This window comes from Narcine bancroftii, chromosome 1 (assembly GCF_036971445.1).
Source record: "Narcine bancroftii isolate sNarBan1 chromosome 1, sNarBan1.hap1, whole genome shotgun sequence".
NCBI lineage: Eukaryota > Metazoa > Chordata > Chondrichthyes > Torpediniformes > Narcinidae > Narcine > Narcine bancroftii.
In genome coordinates, this window is record NC_091469.1 from 46,342,571 (window position 1) to 46,365,193 (window position 22,623).

Below are 22,623 nucleotides of genomic sequence, written 5' to 3' on the forward strand. Positions count from 1 at the left end.
CCCCCCACCCCAAGAAAGGCTTAAATCACAGGAACAAAATAAGCTTCCGTCTCACTGCTCCCAATCTTACACACAGTCCTAATGTGGAATGTGGGGTCGCAGCTCCACGTTCACCCAAGTTCAGGTGCTGTCTGTGTGGAGTTTGTACACTCTCCCCTTGTCTTGGACCAATAGGTCGGTCGCCTGACGAAGGCACCCGAACCCCCCATTGAAACGCCGGCGTCCGGGGCGGTGGAGGAATTGGCTGAGAAGAGCGCGTTGCTCCCACCCCCCTCCCATGGTTGGAGAGGGATTAAACTGCGATCTCACGGCGCCGGGCTCGTCTCCAACAATAGGAGCGGGAGGCAGGGTCCGCCGCGCACGGAGCGAGGGGGAAGGCATCGCCAACGAGACGTTCGGTCCGGCGCCACCGCTGAAGCGCAGACCCAGCGAGGATGGTCCCCAGCTCCAGCCGCATCTGTGTGTCCGGGAACCGGGCGGGCTGAGTGCGGCGCTCCGATCCCCGGGATTCGGGACTCTGAGATCCCTCCACACTTCCGGCGTCTTCATTTTCACCTTCAGTGTGCATGCACTATACTGGCGCGGCGGCCAGCGGGCCAACTCTAATATATATTTAATATGATCTTGCGGGCCAAATACATGTGTGACATACATGTTGGCCGGCACGGTTTATGTCCTCTTTTTTGTTTGCTTAAGGTAAGGATCCATCAGGACCAGCCCCAATCGAACTTTATTGCAAAACAGAGGCACTTTATACTTCAATTAAGGATTCAACTAGAACTATGTCAAAATATTTATGCTGGTGGTGTTTTCTTATTGAGCCACCCAAATGATGTTGCTTTGGAGAAATGGCTTCAGATAATAGTCAGTTCTTATGAGACAAATTAATTTATTACAAACAGGTTTTTATATTTAGAATTAAAACTTTATACAGAATAATTCAGGTGACAATGCTAACCCCTTTCCACCTATTTGAAAAAAAGCTGAGAGCAATTACATCACTACTGTACAAACTTCAGCCTACAAAGTAGTATTGTTGCTTTCAGATGCGTTTATATATGCTGTATCAGATTTGCAAAATGAGTCACACTACCAAGACACTTGCTTTTGCCAATTACTGCACCATTATGCAGCAACACATAGTAAACAGCAAGACATCATCACCATAGAGTTCTTGTAATCAACTCTAATTGAATTTTTTTTAGTTTACATACACTCAGCTTCAGAATTGTGATCTTAGAGTATAGCCACAATAAGATTTGCAAATTATTGTCCACATTTCAGGATAACAAAACCACCAACATGTTATATAATCCTCAAATAATGCTACTTTTATTTTAACCTGAAGTAAGCTAATGACTTTCTTTGGAAAAAAATGGAGCTGCAATTAGCTCAGAAGAGGGCAAGAAAAATTCTAAGTTGACGATTCCTTTACTTTCAGAAAGATGCTTGTGTGTGGGGACATTGGCCAAGGAAAGGATCATGGTCATTTGGAATGCCTCCTGTGAATGAACTGTCCAATGCCCTACAGTTGGATAGCCATGGGTATGCGTATATATCCAGAGTTAGAAGAGTTTTTCTAGAATGACAGCACCAATACAAGAAAGAAATTGACAGGATATGGAATATATTCACAATGATCCTTCATGTCCTCCATGTATCAATAACAAGCAATTCGCTGCTCAAAATGCTCGATTTCCATCATTTTAGACTACTCTGATTGTCACAAGTACAGTAAACAGAAAAACTATGGTATGAAAGAAATGATATCCAGAAATAAAAGAAAAAATATATAAAACATATATAATTGTTTAAATTAAAGGATGCTAATTTATCCTGACTATTTGAGCCACATGTGAACATCTAGTACAATCAAAGACTATCTTTGAAATTTAAGTGAAACTTTAGAGTAAAGCAACAAAAGCATTATAGATATCTGCCTTCCTGGATGACAACTTTGAGACAATCTAAATTATCATTTTGGTATGCATCTTACAAGGCACAAATCAGTTCATAATTACATAAAACTAACAATTTGAATACTCTTATTTATGCTGTAATTGTTGGCAAGAATAACAATTAGCTAAATGTGTAGGTTATTGCTAAAGTACAAATAACCTAGAAATGAACTGTAATTCACAATTGAAATTGCCGGACAATTTGCACAATGTTACCGTTAGCTTCATTAAAATAAATAACCATTGAGCAGTTCAGGAAATTGTCCCACATATAAAACTTCCTGCGAAAGGAAAGGGCCATTATTTAATACAAGGATCATTCTAACAATGAGATTTACGTTCCTAACAGGCCACAACTTCACCTTAATGGAAACTATTCAAAATGTGGAATCTCAATCCTACAGGAAGTTGCTTAAAATGTAACATATCCTCCATGAATTAATTTCCATCCCACTACTAGCAAAGCAACATCAACCCCATCCAATCAGTCATATAGCAGGAAGCATTACTGCCTCAGAGCTCCAGTGATTCAATCCTGCTCTCAGGTGCTGTATGTGAAGCTTCCAAGTTTTCACCATGACTAGGCTTAAAAGTGCTCCACTTTTCTCCCAAAAAATATGCCGATTGGTTAATTGGCTACTGGAAATGATCTGGTGTAGTTGGGTGAGACAAGAGGTAAAATTGATGAACATGAGAGAAAGCATAGGTTATAATGAAATAAGCAGAGTAATGGTATTAATATTTTGCTCCTTGTTCAATGAAAGAAGAGCTTGCTCCAACGTTTAAAAGGAAATAATACAAAACTAAGACCCTATTTTTATTTCAATCTCTGTCGATTTCCTTTCTAGCTCATCTCTCATTCCTTCCTCATCCTTAAATCTCATTAATGGCATCATTAATCTATTCCTGAAATTTCTGCCAAAAGTTTTGATCCAAAAGGGGAATTAAACAAATCCAGTCAAACTAATACTTTGGATTCCATTATATAGGATATTCTAATTATACAGAATTAAAAATACCCACAAATTCTGACTTCACCGATATCATCCCACTACATAAATAATCTATTAACTGGAAAACTTATATCTACAATTTGAGCAAATCAATTCAATCCAATTACTTGCAAACCTGATGACTTGTTTAAGATAGCACAAGTCTATGAAAGCTGATCAGAGCATGCATCTGAAAAGTGAACTTCAAGGTAAATGCATCATGTGTATCTGACTAAATGTTATATCCTAAAAATAAAGGAAAAACTTTCTGCATTGAATTCTCTTTAGTTGAGATTTTAAGAATAAACTAATTCAGGTTTCAGATGACTCTTATAATAGAAATTAATCTGGAATAATTTCTAACTGTATTATAATCCCTTGCCATCCCAATTACACTTGTCACAGAAACCCACTTTCCAAAACGTGATTGTTTTGCAGACTAATACAGCCTTCACATGTCTCTTGAATGCTTTATCCACAATATTTCAACCATTTTAACTATAGCCATCTAAATTCATATTTTCAAACATTTTGATGGGCAAAATATTTATTCAACAAGGTAGACAAACTGACATTTAATGTTATGATTGGGAAATCTGATTTTCCAAAAAGTAATCATACTATCCAGATAACCATCAAAATAGAAAATTACTGAGCCAGTGGGACAAAGCAATGTCAACAGAAAAACAAGAGTTGCTCCATTAATCCCAAGTAAATTACACCATTTAATTAATCATTAGCTCAATCTATAAACGTTAGATTTTTAGCAAAACTATTAAGTATTGAAATGTTCAAATAAACAATTCTCAATAAAATGCTGGTAGATTTACATCTTTGTGTGAAGTTTCCTGATGTCACCTACTGATTTCCATCCTCACTTCAGTCACATTCCCTTTTTCTGAACATTCCAAAGGAAACAGCTCCTAAGCCATCAACTTCTTTATCATCTTAAAGAATGCAGTCATACTACTATACTCCCTAATCTATCGTATTCAAGGGAATTCAATTATATTTGAAACCATTTTGGTGCAAATACATTGCACCTCTTCCAAGGCCAATTAATCTTTCCTTAGAGTAGAATGCACCCAGTGTTATCTGCAGCACCAAAATGTGTAGCTAATACTTGGAAAGATAACATGGAGATTAATATAACACACTGGCAAAATGAATTGAGAGCTTGTATTATTATGGAAAAATATTACATGTAATTTGCATGATAATCATTTTTTGGTTAAAATGTGGTCTTCTTATTTGGAAGATATGAATTTGGAAATACATTGAAATATTTTATATGTTTTACTTTAAGGGGGCTGGCTGAGGGGGTGGGAAGGGTTTCTTTTTTATATAAAAATTGATTTTTTTTTGTTATGTTTGATTGTATGCTCTTTAAAAATCATTTAAATAAAGTTTTTTTTAAAAAAGAGAATGCACCCATAATAGTGGTGGGTGTCTAGAGCTGAACACAATACACAGAACACTTTACATTTTCATCATTTAACCCAAATAATTAAGAACTGAAACATAACATCTACTACTTTATATTTCATCTCCTTGTAATAAAGGTTTACATTCAATTTCTTAATTATTAAGAATCAGTAAGCAATAAACTGCAGATCCTGGAAATCTGAAAAATAGAATGCTTTAAGTACTCTGCTGCTTTAAGTGTGGACTGTGAAGATTTTTTTTTCATTTGACACATTATTGCTCTTTAATCTTTCTACAGATGCCTGTTGACCTTTTGTGTAAATTCACTGTTATGTTTTCATTACTGTAGGTATTAGTAATTTCTGTACATGGAGCCCTAAATTTTTCTGTTCCTCAGTAGCCCCAGACCCATACATCTAGAAAAGCATTAATCTCTTTTTTTCAAGTTTGAAATGGATGTCCTTATTAAACTCCATATTCTGTACCTACACCCACTCAAATACTGACCAATGTCCCTTCTGGGCCCAAGTTGGATAAACATTTTGTTTCAGAAAACAGATTTTTTTTATAAAAAGCAACCCAGTAACAACAGCAAATCACTTGTTTCAATGTTTAAATAACAACAAACAACAAGGGAAAGCTTTTTAAGTATTAAAATGTTTAACTCTCAACAAAAAAAAATGCTGTCACAGAGGCGAACCCAAAAACCAATGTCAATCCCCGATATGAACACACCAGGCCAGTGGAACACTCACTGGTGCGTCAGTAGGCCCCTGTCTCCCCGATCCTCGGACCTCCTGACGCCAGAATCCCAACTACGAATCCTCCCCTAGGCCTACCGCACAAGCACACCAGGGAAGTAGGCCAAGGGGAGGATTCAGAATTGGCGTTCAGTGTGCCGAGGAGGGAGGGAAAGGGATAGCAGTGAAGGTAAGGAGAGGGAACATCAGTGAGCCAGACACCCGCTCCTTAACGGGGGACCGCTCTCCTTGATGACACTGGGACAAGATTCTTCCGACCACTTGCAGCTGGGAGACAATGGCAAGCAGTTTGAGAGGGAGAGTTGAAAAGTAAAAGATAAAGAAGAAATGGAAAAAGAGAGGGGAAGGACTTACCTGAAACAAGGACAATCATCGTTCTAACTTCACGTCAAGTGAATTTTTTTTCCAACCTGTGAGATCAGTTCGGCTCCAAAAAAATTCAGATAAGTGAGATTTCTGTTTTGTTTCGGATATCTTCATTTATCCAAATTTTTTTTAAAATTTCAGATAAATGAGGATTTCAGTGAATCAGATTTTGGATAATCGGAGTTGTATTGTACACAATTTGCAGCATTTATACTTTAAAGTGGTAGATTTCTTGTGAATTATCTTTAAGACACTACAATCCAAAGGATATAGCAATTGGTTATTAAAAATGAATGGAAGCATGTCTCTTATTACACAAAATTTAGACCCTAAACAAACTAATATTTTTGTAAAAGTGCAGGAAAACTTTTGATACCTTTTTCTCTGTGGCCCCTGAGCTACACTAAAAACTTTGTGAAAATTGTAACTTGCAACAAGTTACAAGTAGAAAACGGCCCATTACAAAGACCTGGTAAGAACGTTTCCAGCGAAACATTTGAAATGACAAATTTTAAATATAGACATACAGCACTGTAACAGGCCAATTTTCCCCCAAGAGTCCATGCTGCTCAATTTACACCCATTAACCTAAACCCCAGAACATTTTTGAAGTGTTGGAGGAAACCGGAGTCCCAGGAGAAACCCCACTCAGACACGGGAGAACATAGAAACTTATTCAAGACAATGTAGGATTCGAACCCAGGTCTGGTCCCGATTGCAGGTGCTGTAAAGACATTACTCTAACCGCTACGCCAACCATGCCGCCCATTTCAGCAATTTTTTTCATTTTTAGAAACTGATGAGGCCAATGTAAAATTAAAATGATTAAAATAGATTCTGTAAAGGATTGGATATTATAAAGAATGAAAATATTTTAGAAATTGTTTGATTCACTAAGTTTGATTAAATGTGTTTGTGATTATTTTCTATGAACAAAACACTTGCAACATAATTATCTGGATTACATCACCATAGCTAGTGAACATGTTACATTTTCATCACTTAATTAGGACAAGTATCGGGTAACTACCATGACCAGCTGCATCAGTCTAAACATGCTACAATTTACATGAAGAACAATAAATGAGCAACTGTACTGCTTCACATCTAAAGAATAAATTCAATTTGAAACTCTATGAGTTCACCGAGCAAATGAAATATATTCAAGCTGCTGAATTAGAAAGTTATATCCAAAAGTGTCAGACTGATTATTTACAACTTAAAATGTAATCACATATTTATTAATAAAGGCTGCTTAAAAACAAGCCCTACATTATTATCCATTTAAAGTTATTAACATATTTAAACCAATTGAATCATTGATCAATTACCTTACATTGAACTGGCTTAGATTGAACAAAGTTCAAGGACTCAGCTGAGGGTCTGAATGATCACACCAGGACTGTTACAGACTATCAAATCAGCTGTGGATGAGTGTGTCCTGTTACAGGTTATATTATTATGGTTATGAATAAATATGTCTTTAAAAGAGATAGATTGTGGGGGGTTTAGCATAGGTCATTACACAAACAGAGCAACACTTCACAAACAACATCTCATTTAAAATGCAAGAGCTTTGCAGAAGCCAGACATTCAGGCTCCAGTCAGTTCTGCAAAAAACAATGGAACTGGTTTGGAAAGATCTTCAAAAGCTGGTGTAAATGGAAAAGTCAGAGCTCAAGTGCTGATAAGACGTTTCAAAGATTGGGTTGGGGGGGGAGGGAGAGAGAGAGAGAGGGGGAGAGGGAGAGGGGGAGAGAGAGAGAGAGAGAGAGAGAGAGAGAGAGAGAGAGATCAGTTCTACAGCAGCAGTTGAGGCTGTAAAATGGCAAGCTGGCAGGCTTGTTGAAAGACCTCATTTTGAAGACGGGTTTGGAGTTCTGGGTTCAGCCGGTTCAAAACCCTTGTGGTCCTTTCAAGAGGAAATGGCTGGCTAGAATGTTTCTCCTGAAATAAGAGAAACAAGAGGAACTCTGATGACCTGGAGAAGAGGTTATCCTCTGGAAAAGCCATGATAGGGCAAGTTTCTTCGACAAGATACTGAAGTGACTGATTGGAGGAAATCAGTTTGTGTGTCTCCAATAAACTCTCTGAAACCAACAAGAACCTTCCGGAGTGGTAACCATTCAACTTTAAGCGCCGGAACCTGGTGGAGATTCATAAATGTTGAATTCTATGCATAGTATAAGACTTGCCTGATACCAGCAAACTTGGAGAAGTGAGAAGTAATTGGATTGTGAAACAAAGAACTTTCCTGAGCATATACACATTGCATACACCCACTTAAAATTAGAAAGGAACCTGCTGAGAGCCAGATCATAGGCATTTAAGTCCAGAGATTCAGATTGCTACAGAAGGAGCAGGCATGACCTATGGAAAGCTCCAAGGCGAAGTGGAGTTTCCAAACTAAAATAGAAACGAAGGATACCTGGCAGCTGTGGCAGGGCCTACATGACATAACCTGCTCCAAAAACAAACCTGATGCAGTAGGAAATAGCAAAGATTCACTTCCAGATGAACTCATGCCTTCTACACCTGATTTGACACAAAAACAAGGAAGAACCACCACTGTGTACTTCCATGTCCCCTGATATTTCTCTCCTGTCCATATCCAAGGATGATGTGTGGGCTGCCTTCAGGTGAGTAAACCCGATAAGGTATTGGGTCCAAATGGTGTACCTAGCTGAGTATTAAAAATCTGTGCTGACTATCTTGCTAATACATTCATGGACATCTTCAACATCTCACTTCAGGAGGGTGTGGTACCCATGTTTCAAACAGACCTCAATCGTACTAGTGCCGAAGTGTGGTAACCTACCCAAGTAACCATCAACCAGTAGTACTCCCATCAACAGTGATGAAGTGTTTTGAAGACCTGGTGTTGAAGCTCCTGTCTGAGTGGCAACATGAATCCATTCCAATTCACCTATCATAGCCACAGGACTACTCCAGATGCCATCTCACTGACTCTACACAAAGCCCTGTAACTCCTGGACAGAAAAGATACATACATGAGGATGCTCTATCGACTACAGTTCAGAATTTAACACCATCACCACCTCAAAATTGATCAGCATACTCCAAGACCTGGGACTCAACAGCTCATTGTATAATTGGATCATGGATTTCCTCACCTCCAGACCTCACAATCAGAGAGGATTAGTCAAAACATCTTCACATCTCCATCAGTACCAGAGTACCACAGGGCTGCATTCTTAGCCCCCTGCTCTACTCACTATACATCCATGACTGTGTGGCTTGGTAAGACACCACCATCATCTACAAATTCACAGACGATATCACGATAGTGGTTTGTATAAAGAAGTAATGAATCAGCATACAGGAAGGAGATGAAAATTTGGCTGAATCGGGCACCAACAGCAATCTCACTCTCAATGTCACCAAACGAAGAAGCTGATTCTTGACTTCAGGAACGGAAAACCAGAGGTGTACAATCTAATGATCATTGGGGGAAAATCAGAGGTTAAGAGGATAAGCAAATTTAAATTTTTGTGAGTCACCATCTCAGAGGATCTTTCCTGGACCCAACACACAATGGCATCTTGAAGAAAGCATGTCAATGCCTCGACTTCTTCAGGAGTTTGCAGAGGTTTGGTATGCTATCAGAAACCCTGGCAAATTTCTACAGAGGTATGGTGGAAAGTGTGCTAACCGGCTGCATCACAGTCTGGTATGGGGACACCAATACCTCAGAGTGGCTATCCCTGCAAAAGGTAGTAGACAAAGCCCAAAACAATAGAGACAAAACCCTCCCCACCATCATGAACATCTTCAGGGAACGCTCCAAACAGAGAGCAGCAGCAATCATCAATGATCTACATCACCTAGCACACACTCTGCTACCATCAGGAAAGAGGTACTCTATTTTTTTTTGTCAGAAGACTCGCATCTCCAGGTTCAGGAACAGCTGCTACCCCGCCACCATCAAATTCCTCAACAAACTCAATCAGGGTTTATGGACTCCTTTGCACTTTTTTTCTCCCTCTGAAATGCAGTTTGTTTACATTTCTTTATTAGTTTACATGTGTATATTGAGCCTTTTTTTGCACTACCACAGGAAAAAGAATCTGAGGGATGTATATGATGTCATGTATATACTCTGAAAATAAATCTGAATCCAGATTTGAGGCAGCTGGCTTTTCTTTTGCAAAAGAAAATGAAAAGATATCAGAGGGTTGCAGGATATAGCTGTAGGGTGAAGCAAAGTGATGCAAGAATCTGAATGCTTGGCTAGGAAACACTAATTAACCAAATACAGGAAAGGTTATCTTGGCATCAGATGGGAAACAGGCAGCAAAGCTCTGCATGACCACTGATTTAAAGAAGATAGCATCAAAGTCAGAAGAAATTCTGAAATAATCAAGTTGAGAAGAAAATAAACCATATAGAAAAGGTACAGCACTGGAACAGGCACTTCAGTCTGTGCCTGTACTGAACTCCAGTTAAAGACTTATTTGAAGATGATACACGAATATGCAGGGAATAGAGGAATGTATCTATCAAGAACCTTCTTAAATGCCATCAACACTATGAATTTGCTTTCACAACTCCTGGAAGCCCATCCATGAATGTAATTTCAGCAGCAAATGGACAGACTGTGGGAAATAGATGATACAAGAGCTGAAAGCAGAAATCTTTATGTTGGTAAGATGAGAAGTTTAAGACATCTATTTAAGTTGCAAAATATTCTCAGCTTGCAATCCATTTTTTTCAGCATTGATCATTGGCTGGGAAGATAATTAAGTAAATATACATTTGTTTTCTTTTATATATACAGAAATTCAGTGATATTTCCATAAGGAAACCCACTATTAAGCAGGCTTTGGTCATTTACACTGAAACAGCAAAAGCCGGCATTTTTCCAGCTCAGTGGCTTTTTACACAGCAAGCTGACATTCCACAAGCAAAAGAGGCAGGACGTGCAATTCAACAGTGTCTGCGTCTAGTGTCATGTATGAATACTGTATCTGATGGCTCAAAAATATTCCCCTGGTCTTATATGCGAGGTTGAAATGATAATGGTAAGTAACACTGACAGTAACATTGTCAGTCCCCACATTGAGAGATCTCTGGACACAAGGGCTTGCAATCGAACATTACTTTTATTAAAACACAATAGAAAAGCATGGGAAAATCGTAGGAGGACTAAAACACGCACAAATTATAATGTGGGAAAAACACAATTTAATATGACATACGTGAACAATTTATAAAAGGGCATGGGAAAATCTACTGCAAGCATTGATCTATAGCAGTGGTTTCAAACTTTTTATTTCCACTTACATACCACCTCAAGTAATCATTGGGGGCTGGTGGGGGGGGGAGGGAGCAGGCGGTGGGCTTCGGACTGTTCAAACTGAGAACAAACCCATAGACCAGCTGCCTCACAGCAGAAGGTGACTAGAGACACCTAGGGACAGCTGAGAATGTGGCAGTGGGATCAATGTAGGGGTTGGTCTTTTATCAAAATGTCACTCCCTCACACTAATCTCCTCTCCCTTAATAACTGAAGTCTGTCAATGACTGTCTTGAAAACATTCAGTAACTGAGCATTCACACACTCCTTCTGTACAGTTCCAGCTCCTTCCTACCCTTTCATACATATTTTATCTCATTCGTGAATGATCAACCACTATTTTGAAAGACCAACAGCCACCCCACTTCGATTCTGTCAAAACCATGAATTATGAATTAATAAATCATGTCTCATTCTTCTTCCAGCAACTCCTCAGTGCTTCACCCACCTAATGAAATGGTGAGTCTAGTACACCACCAGCTCATTTCAGACTTCTGCATTTATAGGAGAATGCATAGACATCTGAGATGGGCTACACCCCAAGTACCTGCCAAGTGAACTACTCACTATCAGCCAGATCAACTTTTACCTTTGTTGCATAATTGCAGCTCAATCTGGCAGACCTTGTGTCAAATCAGTGATGTACTAGGAATGATAACTTGCCGGGTTGTCCTTTTCTAATCACAGAGCACCAATGGCATAGTGTTTACATAAAGTGGTATGTGAGTGATAAAAAAAGGTTGAGAACCATTGCATTATTACCATCTTCCATTACTATAAATAAAAATAAGAGCACGAAAAGTAAGGCAGCGTCTTTGGTTCATTGATTATTCAGAAACCTGATGGCATCGGGTAAGAAGCCGTCCTTGTGCTGTTGAATGCTCGTCTTTAGGTATCTGTTCCTTTTTCCCCTGATGGTAGCAAAGTGAAGAGGGCATGGACTGGGTGATGGGGGTTTTTGAAGATAGAATGCTTTCTAAGGACACTGCCTCATGTAAATGTCCTCAATGGAGTGAAGTCTGGTGCCTTTGATGTCATAGGCTAAGTTAACAACCCTCTGGACTTTTTCCTTGTCCTGAGAGTTGGCACCTCCATTTCAGGCAAGTGATGCAACCAGCCAGAATCCTCTCCACTGTACACCTGTAGAAGTTTCCGAGAGTCTTTGGTGACAAATCGCATCTCCTCAGACACCTCACAAAGTATAGCTGCAGGCAAGCTTTCCTTTTGTGATTGCATCAATGTGGAGGCTCCAGGACAAATCCTCAAAGATGTTGACACCCAGGAATTTGAAGTTCTTAACTCTCTCCACTACTGAGCCCTCGATGAGGATTGGGTCATGTTCTCCTGAAATCCAAAATCATCTCCTTGGTTTTGCTAATGTTGAGCGCAAGGTTGTTGTTACATCATTCAATGAGCTGATCTATCTCCCTCCAATACGCTTCCTTATTGTCATTTGTGATTTTGCTGACAATTGTGGTGTCATCAGCAAACTTGTAGATAGCATTAGAATTGTGCCTGGCCACAAATTCATGGTGTATAATGAGTAGAGCAGTGGGCTAAGCACGCATCCTTGAGGTGTGTCTGTGTTGATAATCAGTGAGGAGACAGCATTGTTTCCAATTCATACTGACTGTGCTCTTCTGATGACAAAGAATCCAGTTGTGAGGTGGAGGGAGGGGGTAACAGAGGCCTAGAGTTTGTCATTTATTGAATAGCACTGAGGGAATAATGGTACTGAAGACCAAGCTGTAGTCAATGAAGAGCAGCCATATGTATAAATTGCTGTTTTCAAGATAATCCACAGCTGAATGAAGAGCCAGCGATATTGCATCTTCTGTGGAGCAACTATGAGGATAGGCGAATTGCAGTGGATCAGATTTTTGCTTAGATACGTGTTAATTCTGGCCATGCCCAGCCTCTCAAAGTATTTCACCACACTAGAAAGTAGTGCTACTGGATAGTAGTCATTGAGGCAGCTCATTCTACTCTTCTTGAGTACCGGGATGATTGATGCCCTTTTGAAGCAGGTGGGAACCGCAATGAGGTTGAAAATGTCCGTGAACACTCCAGCTAGTTGGTTGGTGCCAATTTTCAGTACCCTGCCAGGTGCATACCTGCATACGTCAATGCCTGATGTCTTGCAAGGGTTCACCCTCTTGAATGATGTTCTAATGTCGTCCTCAGAGACCATCATTACAGGGTCCTCAGCCATTTCATGGATTCTAGTAGGCACTATCAGATCAACCATCAGCTTCCTTCAGCTCAAGGAAGAAACCCAGCCTATCCAATCGCTCCCCTTTACTCAAGTTGTGCAATCCAGGCTGATCGATATCAGAGGATTGCAGGATATAGCTGTGAGGTGAAGCAAGGTGATGGAGGAATCTGAATGCTTGACAAGGAGCCAGCTCTTCAGCGCTTGACGTCCTGTTTTGCGGAAACTGCCAAAATGTTTGGCCTGGAAGTCAGCCTGAAGAAAACTGAGGTCCTCCATCAGCCAGCTCTCCACCATGACTACCAGCCCCCCCCCACATCTCCATCGGGCACACAAAACTCAAAACGGTCAACCAGTTTACTGCACCATTTCATCAGATGCAAGGATCGACAACGAGATAGACAACAGACTCGCCAAGGCAAATAGCGCCTTTGGAAGACTACACAAAAGAGTCTGGAAAAACAACCAACTGAAAAACCTCACAAAGATAAGCGTATACAGAGCCGTTGTCATAGCCACACTCCTGTTCGGCTCCGAATCATGGGTCCTCTACGGGCATCACCTACGGCTCCTAGAACGCTTCCACCAGCGTTGTCTCCGCTCCATCCTCAACATTCATTGGAGCGACTTCATCCCTAACGTCGAAGTACTCGAGATGGCAGAGGTCGACAGCATCGAGTCCACGCTGCTGAAGATCCAGCTGCGCAGGGTGGGTCACGTCTCCAGAATGGAGGACCATCGCCTTCCCAAGATCGTGTTATATGGCGAGCTCTCCACTGGCCACCGTGACAGAGGTGCACCAAAGAAGAGGTACAAGGACTGCCTAAAGAAATCTCTTGGTGCCTGCCACATTGACCACCGCCAGTGGGCTGATATCGCCTCAAACCGTGCATCTAGGCACCTCACAGTTCAGCGGGCAGCAACCTCCTTTGAAGAAGACCACAGAGCCCACCTTACTGACAAAAAGCAAAGGAGGAAAAACCCAACACCCAACCCACCAATTTTCCCCTGCAACCGCTGCAACCGTATCTGCCTGTCCCACATCGGACTTGTCAGCCACAAACGAGCCTGCAGCTGACCTGGACATTTACCCCCTCCATAAATCTTCGTCCGCGAAGCCAAGCCAAAGATGATACAGCTCTGTATGCTGATGATACACAGGTATGTATGAGGAAGATGATCAGCTTTGAATATGTAATGAAGCAGGAAACAGATGAAAGGGTACAAGAGGCAAAGACGATCATCATTTATAATCATCACAATACTGCTGAGGTATTGCAAATATGATTGTACCTGAGATCCTCCTGCAATTATGATTGTACCCGAGATCCTCCTGCAATTATGATTGTACCCGAGATCCTCCTACAATTATGATATTATGATTGTACCTGAGATCCTCCTGTAATTATGATTGTACTTGAGATCCTCCTGCAATTATGACTGTACCTGGGATCCTCCTGCAATTATGATTGTACCTGAGATCCTCCTACAATTATGATTGTACCTGAGATCCTCCTGTAATTATGATTGTACTTGAGATCCTCCTGCAATTATGACTGTACCTGAGATCCTCCTGCAATTATGATTGTACCCGAGATCCTCCTGTAATTATGATTGTACCTGAGATCCTCCTGCATTTATGAAGCTCCTGCAAAGTTGAAGACATACTACAATCTGCTATCCTAATATTCAAAACATAGCATTAACTATTTGAAAAGAAATAATGCTAAAATTTCATACCTTTAATAAGAATGTGGGCTTATGAAAAACAATATGTAAACTTAAACAATTACCTAATAAAATGTCTCCCCAGGGATAATGATCTCAGTTTAAAAGTTAGATTCACTGCTCAGAATTTTATTTGACAGTTGACCTAGGTGACAGATTCTCATATCTCATCTAATTTGCTCCTTGAAAATATAAAATTGTAATTTGCCAAGCAGACCCAGAATAGAAATATGAGAAATATTATTAGATAGCATGTTGCCTCTTCAAAAGAAAACAAAATTATGCTGAGCCAAGTAATGATCCAGAGGTAGGAATTCAGTAGCATCTCAAATGTCAAAAGAAAAACAGAAACCTTTAAAGCGACTTCCAGAGTTGCTAGCCGAAAGCAAGAATACCAAAGGAACATCAATTAAATGTGAAGATATGAAAGAGACTGGAATTTGAAGACCACAAACATTGAAAACGGTAGAAGTGGCAGAGACTGCCAACTTCAAAAGTGGTACAATCAAGAAGGGATTTGAACAATGGAATAAGAATTTTAGAACTTGCTTAGCAAGTGCCAAAGTAGTTCAATAAACCTACCTTGGCACCATGGAAATGGGAGAATGGAACATTGCAAGCAAAGACAAGTCAGCAGAACTTTGGATCAAGTTTAAAGAGAGCAGATAACATGTAATCCCAAGCAGGACCACTTAAGAATTTGTTAAGTGATTTTTTTTAAAAAACAAAGGCATTGATGTGGGTTTCAGCAGAATATGATTTGAGTGTGGGTCAAATTAGGGGATGTTAAAGTAGTCAGAATAAATGGAGTAGTGGCTAATCTATATAATCCAACGTTCAGGTATCCATTTAATTTTCTTAGATGTTGATCATTTTTTTGTTAATAACTGTACCCCTCCCTTCAAACCATTGCAAACTTTTAAAAGGTTCATAAGCAGTGCTTCATCTAACATTCATTAAGTTTTCTACAAACATTCAGATTTATTCAATTGGAATCATCTTGCATAAATGAAGTCAACATTTTCACCAATCAAATTATTTTTGTTAAATACTATTGTAAACTAGAACTCCAATGATGTTATAAAACAAATTTACCAGAACTCAAAGCACTGATAAAATTTATCATTAGTGCTCAATTATAATACGTATCCATAAACAATTTTAAAAACTATAGATTTTTTTTTAATTCACAAGCAGCATTAGCAGTTTCTTCCAGTATAATAATTAATAGAACTTTCTTTCTTTGGCTTGGCTTCGTGGACGAAGATTTATGGAGGGGTAAAGTCCACGTCAGAAGAAGACCGCAGAGCCCACCTCACTGACAAAAGACAAAGGAGGAAAAACCCAACACCCAACCCCAACCAACCAATTTTCCCTTGCAACCGCTACAACCGTGTCTGCCTGTCCCGCATCGGACTTGTCAGCCACAAACGGCGCCTCATAGTTCAGCGGGCAGCAACCTCCTTTGAATTAATAGAACACAATTCATAGAAATGCCCAGGTGTCTTCAATGTTTGGTAATTACAGGCTTTTGTTTTAAATCATGTGGAATATTTAACCATATGTGCAGTTTTGACAAGTTACAAAAATCTGCGTAATCTGTATTATGATAAGAGGAAATTTATATCCTAATTTTCAAACCAGGTGTCAGGCAGTAAACCCAATATCCATGCAAATACCAATGACTGACCTAGATTAAAACTGAACATGCCAGGAGATGGCTTTCTTCTTGGTCATTTTCTTAAAGAAACTTAGTTGTTACTTTTATAAAACTTTTACCTAATTCAAAAGTTTTTTTTTAATCTTGCATAATTTTTATATAGTAATAAATATAATGGACAAATATGGCAGATATGAAGACATGATAGGACAAGAGAGATAAAAGCCTGCAAATAAGAAATCATGACCACTGAAGGCAAGATTTATAAACAAGTACAGGTGAAATTTCTTCAAAGAATTATCAAGATGTGAGTTTCTATAGCTGGCATGTTAGTTTAAAACTATCAATATTCAAGACTATATTCGTTACAGACTATATGGTTGGTGTAACGCAACATCTTTACAGGGCCAGTGATTTGGACCATGGTTCAAATCCCATGCTGTCTGTAAGGAGCTTGTATGTTCTCCCCTTGTCTGCATGGGTTTTCTCCCACCATTTGAAACTTAGAGGGTTGTAGGTTAATTGGGTGTAAAATGGGCTGCTATAGAGCTGTATGTTTAAATTTAAAATGTTTTAGACAGAATTTAGAAAGATGGCAGATAAATCCAATAAAACCCTTTTCCAAATATCTAAAACTTGTGAAGTCATTGGGTTAAAGGTTAAACTTGAGAAAAATAGGGAAAAAACATTATTTAGTAAATTATTTAGCAATGCCCTTTCTAGTATTATCAACAATGTACATAAAGATGGTTTGCTATTACATTAAACTAAAGATTTAAATTAAAGTGATAAAATATTTATCTTAGTTTATTTCCTATTAACTAGGAATTGATATTGATGTTGCAGGATGGGTGAATAAAAATGAATACTTTCATTTCTGTCTCACACTCGCTCTAAACATAGATGTTGATTGACCTGGTCAGTGTCATAGCTATTGATATGTACACAACTGTAAAGTTTTGAAGTAAAACAGGCCTACAAAATAAATCAACTCAAACCCACAATAACCTCTATAATCAGAAATTCAAGTCATATTCTTGAATATTACACAAGTTGGAAAACTTGTCACTGCAATATTACCAGATTGGAAATGCTGGTTACAATTTATTATCCTTGTATGTAAAAGTTAGAAAAGTTGGTCATATAGAAAGAAAACTTAAGGCATATTCTTCAAATCAGTTTCCCAAAAAAGGGAACGAATAAAATATTACCCTAATACTACCCAACCGACCACAAAATCAAAACTATCCGGACTCCTAGAACACTTTTGACAGAAAGTTTAATAAACTGCCGCCGCCGCCGCCATGTCAGCCTCTTAGAGGATCAGTCACCCCCGCCGGGAGAGGGAGGACTTCACTTTACAATAAGTGTCTTTCAAGTTTTGTATTAACAGGGTGCAGTACTAATTGCACCAGGTCTTCCAAGGCCTACAGATCGGAACCACAGATGTTCCCGTTCTAGCAACCTGCTTCCCTCCCCGGAAGAGAGCTGTCACATTAGCCTGTTCCCGAGACGAGAGGTAACACCAGACTCCAAGGGTAGGCCCCGCAGCCTGCCTCAGGCCGCAGCGAGTAGCCGGCCACCTTGATGACAGTGCAATCATTCGGAGCCGGGTGGGCCAGGGAGCGAGAAGGCTCGTGAGGGCGGGCGTTGAACGATACCCGGGAACTAGGCCGAAAACCAGATCAACACTCCGCCCCGGCAGCACAACAACTAGGGAGCGCCCAATCCTGCATTCAGTCTCCGCCTCGGAGCCCGGGCCTAGCGGTTATGGCGGCTCCCCGATCTCTCACAGACAGAGATGCCGAGGGCAACGAAGGGCCTGCTCGCAGGGCCTCTCGCCTCAAGCGTCTCGCTCACCTTCATGTCGGGACATCCTACACACACAATTACAGCGGCCCCGCGGCCTCCCACGCAGCGTCTCAACACCGGGCTCCGACAACGACAACTACCGGGCCAAACGGTCATGAAGCTGGAAGTGGCTGCTCTGCTACTGGGGTGGGGGAAGGTGGAGCCGCCGCCGCTCCTGTTGCTCAGCTTTCTCTCGCTCGGTCGGCAAGGTTTTTTTTCCTCTCTCTCGTTTTCCTCACTCTCGGCGCGCGAGCCGCGTAGACTGGGAGTGACGTCGTCCTCGCAATGAGGACGCAAAAACGGGCGCCACCGCTCGCTCGCGACTGAGCGCGCACACGCTGGGAGACGGCGCGCATCCTCGGGCGAGGAAAACCGCGCACGCTCTGTCGGAAGCTATGGGCTGATGCGCGGCAACGTCATCGGGCAGCCGGTAAAAACGGGAAGTGCGGGTTCAATGCATTTGGAGCCTTCGCCGCAAAATATAAGTTTGGATCTTGGTCTTATTCCAGAAGATTGGAAGACGCAAGTTCAATAATAGCCTCGAGAATGCAATGGAAAAGACTGTATGTCTTTGGGGCAAGTATGAGATTAAGGCTGGAGAAGAGGTCTGCAATTTGGAGGGGGAGGGGAGGGGGAAGGGGAAAGGAGGGGGAAGGGGAAGGGAGGGGGAAGGGGAAGGGAGGGGGAAGGGGAAGGGAGGGGGAAGGGAGGGGGGAAGGGAGGGGGAAGGGGAAGGGAGGGGGAAGGGGAAGGGAGGGGGAAGGGGAAGGGAGGGGGAAGGGGAAGGGGAAGGGAGGGGGAAGGGGAAGGGAGGGGGAAGGGGAGGGGGAAGGGGAAGGGAGGGGGAAGGGGAAGGGAGGGGGAAGGGGAAGGGAGGGGGAAGGGGAAGGGAGGGGGAAGGGGAAGGGAGGGGGAAGGGGAAGGGAGGGGGAAGGGGAAGGGAGGGGGAAGGGGAAAGGAGGGGGAAGGGGAAAGGAGGGGGAAGGGGAAAGGAGGGGGAAGGGGAAAGGAGGGGGAAGGGGAAGGGAGGGGGAGGGGGAAAGGAGGGGGAGGGGGAAGGGAGGGGGAGGGGGAAGGGAGGGGGAGGGGGAGGGGGAGGGGAGGGGGAAGGGAGGGGGAAGGGAGGGGGAGGGGGAAGGGGAAGGGAGGGGGAAGGGAGGGGGGAGGGGGAAGGGGGAATTCATACACTGAATCGGATAATAGAATTGACGAGTGTGGTGGGGTGCATGAACTCTATTATAACAAAGATACACGAGGCTGGTTTTCTTTTCCGAGTGGGATAGGATGGCAGAAGTGATTGATTAAAGAAGGTACTTATTAAGCAATAGTTTTCTTTAGCATGACTTAACGTCAAAATCATTTATTTTTTTCTCTTGAAAATCTTGTTGATTTTTTTTGACTTAGTTGATTATTTTCTGGACGTAATTTCGGCTCTGAATATGTTGGAGTATAGAAAGAAGCAATTTGTTCTGTGAAATGTTCCACAAATTGTGCAAGAAGAATTCACTAGGCCCCACTGTCCTACCCTTTCTCCACGGCTGAACCCCACCCAAACGGCTCTCTTTTTGAATGCTGCAATTGAATTGGGTTCCACAGCAACTCGTGCCAATGCAATCCACGCTGACCAACTCGCTGTCTTTTAAGACCCCATTTACCATCATCTTTCATTACTGGAGATGTGATCCCCTTGCAATCTCCTCCTCTGTGCTAAAGTCTGTCCACGTGACTGAAGTGCCTCGTCTCTGAATTATTTTGTTCAATCCTTTCTGCACCCTTAGCAAAACCTTGACGTGTTTCCAAAAGTGCAGTGTCCAGAATAGGATGCATCGACTCAACCACAGTTGACACATCTTTTATAAAAGTTCATCATGCATTTTCTTTTTCCTATCTACTTGGTGTTTCTATTTATTAAAGCTTGAAACTTGTGTGCTCTTAATAATTTTGCCAATCTGTCCCACACTTGCAAAGAAAACTATGTATCTCATCCCTTCATCTGATTTTTGTACCCTTTTCAAATTGCTCCACTAACAAATTGTATATTTTATAAAATTTATCAGCATTAAATTTACTATGTCAACTGTCTTTTCCATTAGCTGATCTGTTCCATCTCTCACACACATGCACGCACACGCCTGCCTGGACCAAGAAAGGGTCCTAAAGGGCATCGGGCATTGAAGGCTTCCTGATCACATCAGAGGTTAGGATTTGGAGCTTGGGTTGTTGATGAATCAAACAGGAATTGTGGCTGCAGAGGTTGTGGGAGCGCTAGAGGCGAATCCATTCACCCAGGAACTCTCTTTTACTGTAAGAGGCACCGGACAACACTTTGGACAGTCATGTTCTGTACTATTATATGACCACCGCCAGTGGGCTGATATCGCCTCAAACCGTGCATCTTGGCGCCTCAGTTCGGCAGGCACAACCTTCTTTGAAGAAGACCGCAGAGCCCACCTCACTGACAAAAGACAAAGGAGGAAAAACCCAACACGTGGACATTACCCCTCCATAAATCTTCGTCCGCGAAACCAAGCCAAAGAAAGAAAAGAGGAATATATTACACACACGTCTGTACATACATACTTACATGTACATTTTACACATCCAGTTCAATTAAAAGTTTTAAATTACTTCTGTTATTTTTCACATTTTCCAATTGATTTTGCTAGTTTTTTTAAATCCAATCATCTACAATCCTGATGACTAACTTATTACAGCACAGAACGAGACCATCGGTCCTTTATCAGTGCTGAGCTATTATTCTGCCTAGTTCAACTGACCTGCACTCATTCCATACTATTCTCATTTAAGTACCTTTCCAAATTATTCTTAAATATTCTATTTATTGTCATAAAATAGAAATGCAATATTACCTGGAATTGCCTTTATTCTGCCAATAAGGCAGACAAGTATTTGCTATTAGCATTTATTAACACCTTTTTATAGTCAGAGAAAGAGAAGCAAAAAAGAGTTCCCCCAGAGTCACTGAGTGTCCACAGATTCACCTCTTGTCCTCCTGCAGCTAAACAAGACTCCAATTCAGTTCCAACCATTGGCCACCCAAGCCCAGATCCAAACATCTGAGACAATGTGGAAGCCTTCAGTGCTCAGGGCCCTTTAGGAGCACTTTTGCCCTCATCACCCTCTCAAATCTCAGTTCTGATTCCTGGTTCTCATGAGCCAGTTTCCCAGCAGCCTGCAGCCTGTCTGGGATCCTCATCCACAAATGACCAACAGCTTGCTGTCTATGAGAGTCTTTCAGCTGTAGAGCCCCTCAATGGGCTGCCACCATGTCACAGTCCTTTATTTCACATCCTCTGCTTCTCCTTCTCAAGATGGATGTTCTCCCAGTTCCTGGTTCCCCACACTAGTCTGCTGCTCTCCTGGAGTCTGCAATCCCTTGTGATCACAGGCACTACCATCGTGGGCCCAGACCTGCAGCCACAGAATTTTATATGAAACACCATCAGCTCCTTTAACAGACTGTTTAAAGTCTGTATGGAGCTGTCAGCATTAAGACAGGGCAGTAGGAACCTACAGGGGAGCATTGTGTCTCTGGTCCCTTCTCTCCTTGTGTCCTCTCCAGGATTGCCAATACAGCATGTTCAGCTGTGCCAGCATTTTTTTAACCACTTCAGCTGACAGCTCATTTCATACTCCCACCATCTCTTTTTGAAGAAATTCTCAATAATTTTCTCCCTAAAATTCTCCCTTTCACCCTTAATCCACATACTCTAGTTTGTATCTCACCTACTCTCAGTGGAAAAAGCTATCTTGCATTTATTCTATCTATACCCATCATAACTTTGTATACCTCTATCAAATCTCCCCTCATTCTTCTACGGTCCAGGGAATTTGTTTAACCTTTCCCTGCAACTAAGTTCCTCAAGACCTGATTTCATCCCAGTAAATCTTCTTTGCACTCTTTCAATTTTACAGATATCTTTCCTGTAGTTAGGTGATCAAAACTGCACAGATTACTCCAAATTTGGTCTCACCAATGTTTTGAACAACTTTACCATAACATCCCAATTCCTTTTTGCAAGTCTTTGATTTATGAAGACCAATGTACCAAAAGTTCTCTTCAAGACCCCATGTACCTGTTACACAATTCCCTGATTCTGATAGTAGTGTATCTGTATTCCCAGATCTCACTGTTCTACTGAATTCCTCAGTGTCCTACCCTTTACCATGCATGACCTTTCTTGGTTTGTCCTTTCAAAATCCAACACCTCATACTTGTCTGCATTAAATTCCATCTGCCATTTTGCAACCCAGTTGGTCCAGATCCCTCTGCAAGCTTTGAAAGCCTTCCTTGTTGTCAACTACACCTCCAAACTTTCTGATCCAATTTGC

At 41.3% G+C, this 22,623-nt stretch overlaps 1 protein-coding gene and 1 long non-coding RNA gene across 2 annotated transcripts in view; one reads left to right on the forward strand and one right to left on the reverse strand.

The window, feature by feature from the left end:
- kcmf1 (potassium channel modulatory factor 1) overlaps positions 1-18,594 on the reverse strand; it is a 132,192-nt gene extending 113,598 nt beyond the window's left edge. Inside the window, exon 1 of the mRNA XM_069925718.1 lies at positions 18,280-18,594. Coding sequence (XP_069781819.1) covers positions 18,280-18,295 — 16 coding nt within the window. The 5' untranslated portion in view covers positions 18,296-18,594. The remainder of the gene's footprint in view (positions 1-18,279) is intronic.
- LOC138757802 (uncharacterized) lies at positions 17,824-20,897 on the forward strand. Its single transcript, XR_011353903.1, has 2 exons — positions 17,824-18,833; positions 20,364-20,897. It is a non-coding gene; the product is annotated as an uncharacterized lncRNA (long non-coding RNA).
- Positions 20,898-22,623: the final 1,726 nt, after the last annotated feature.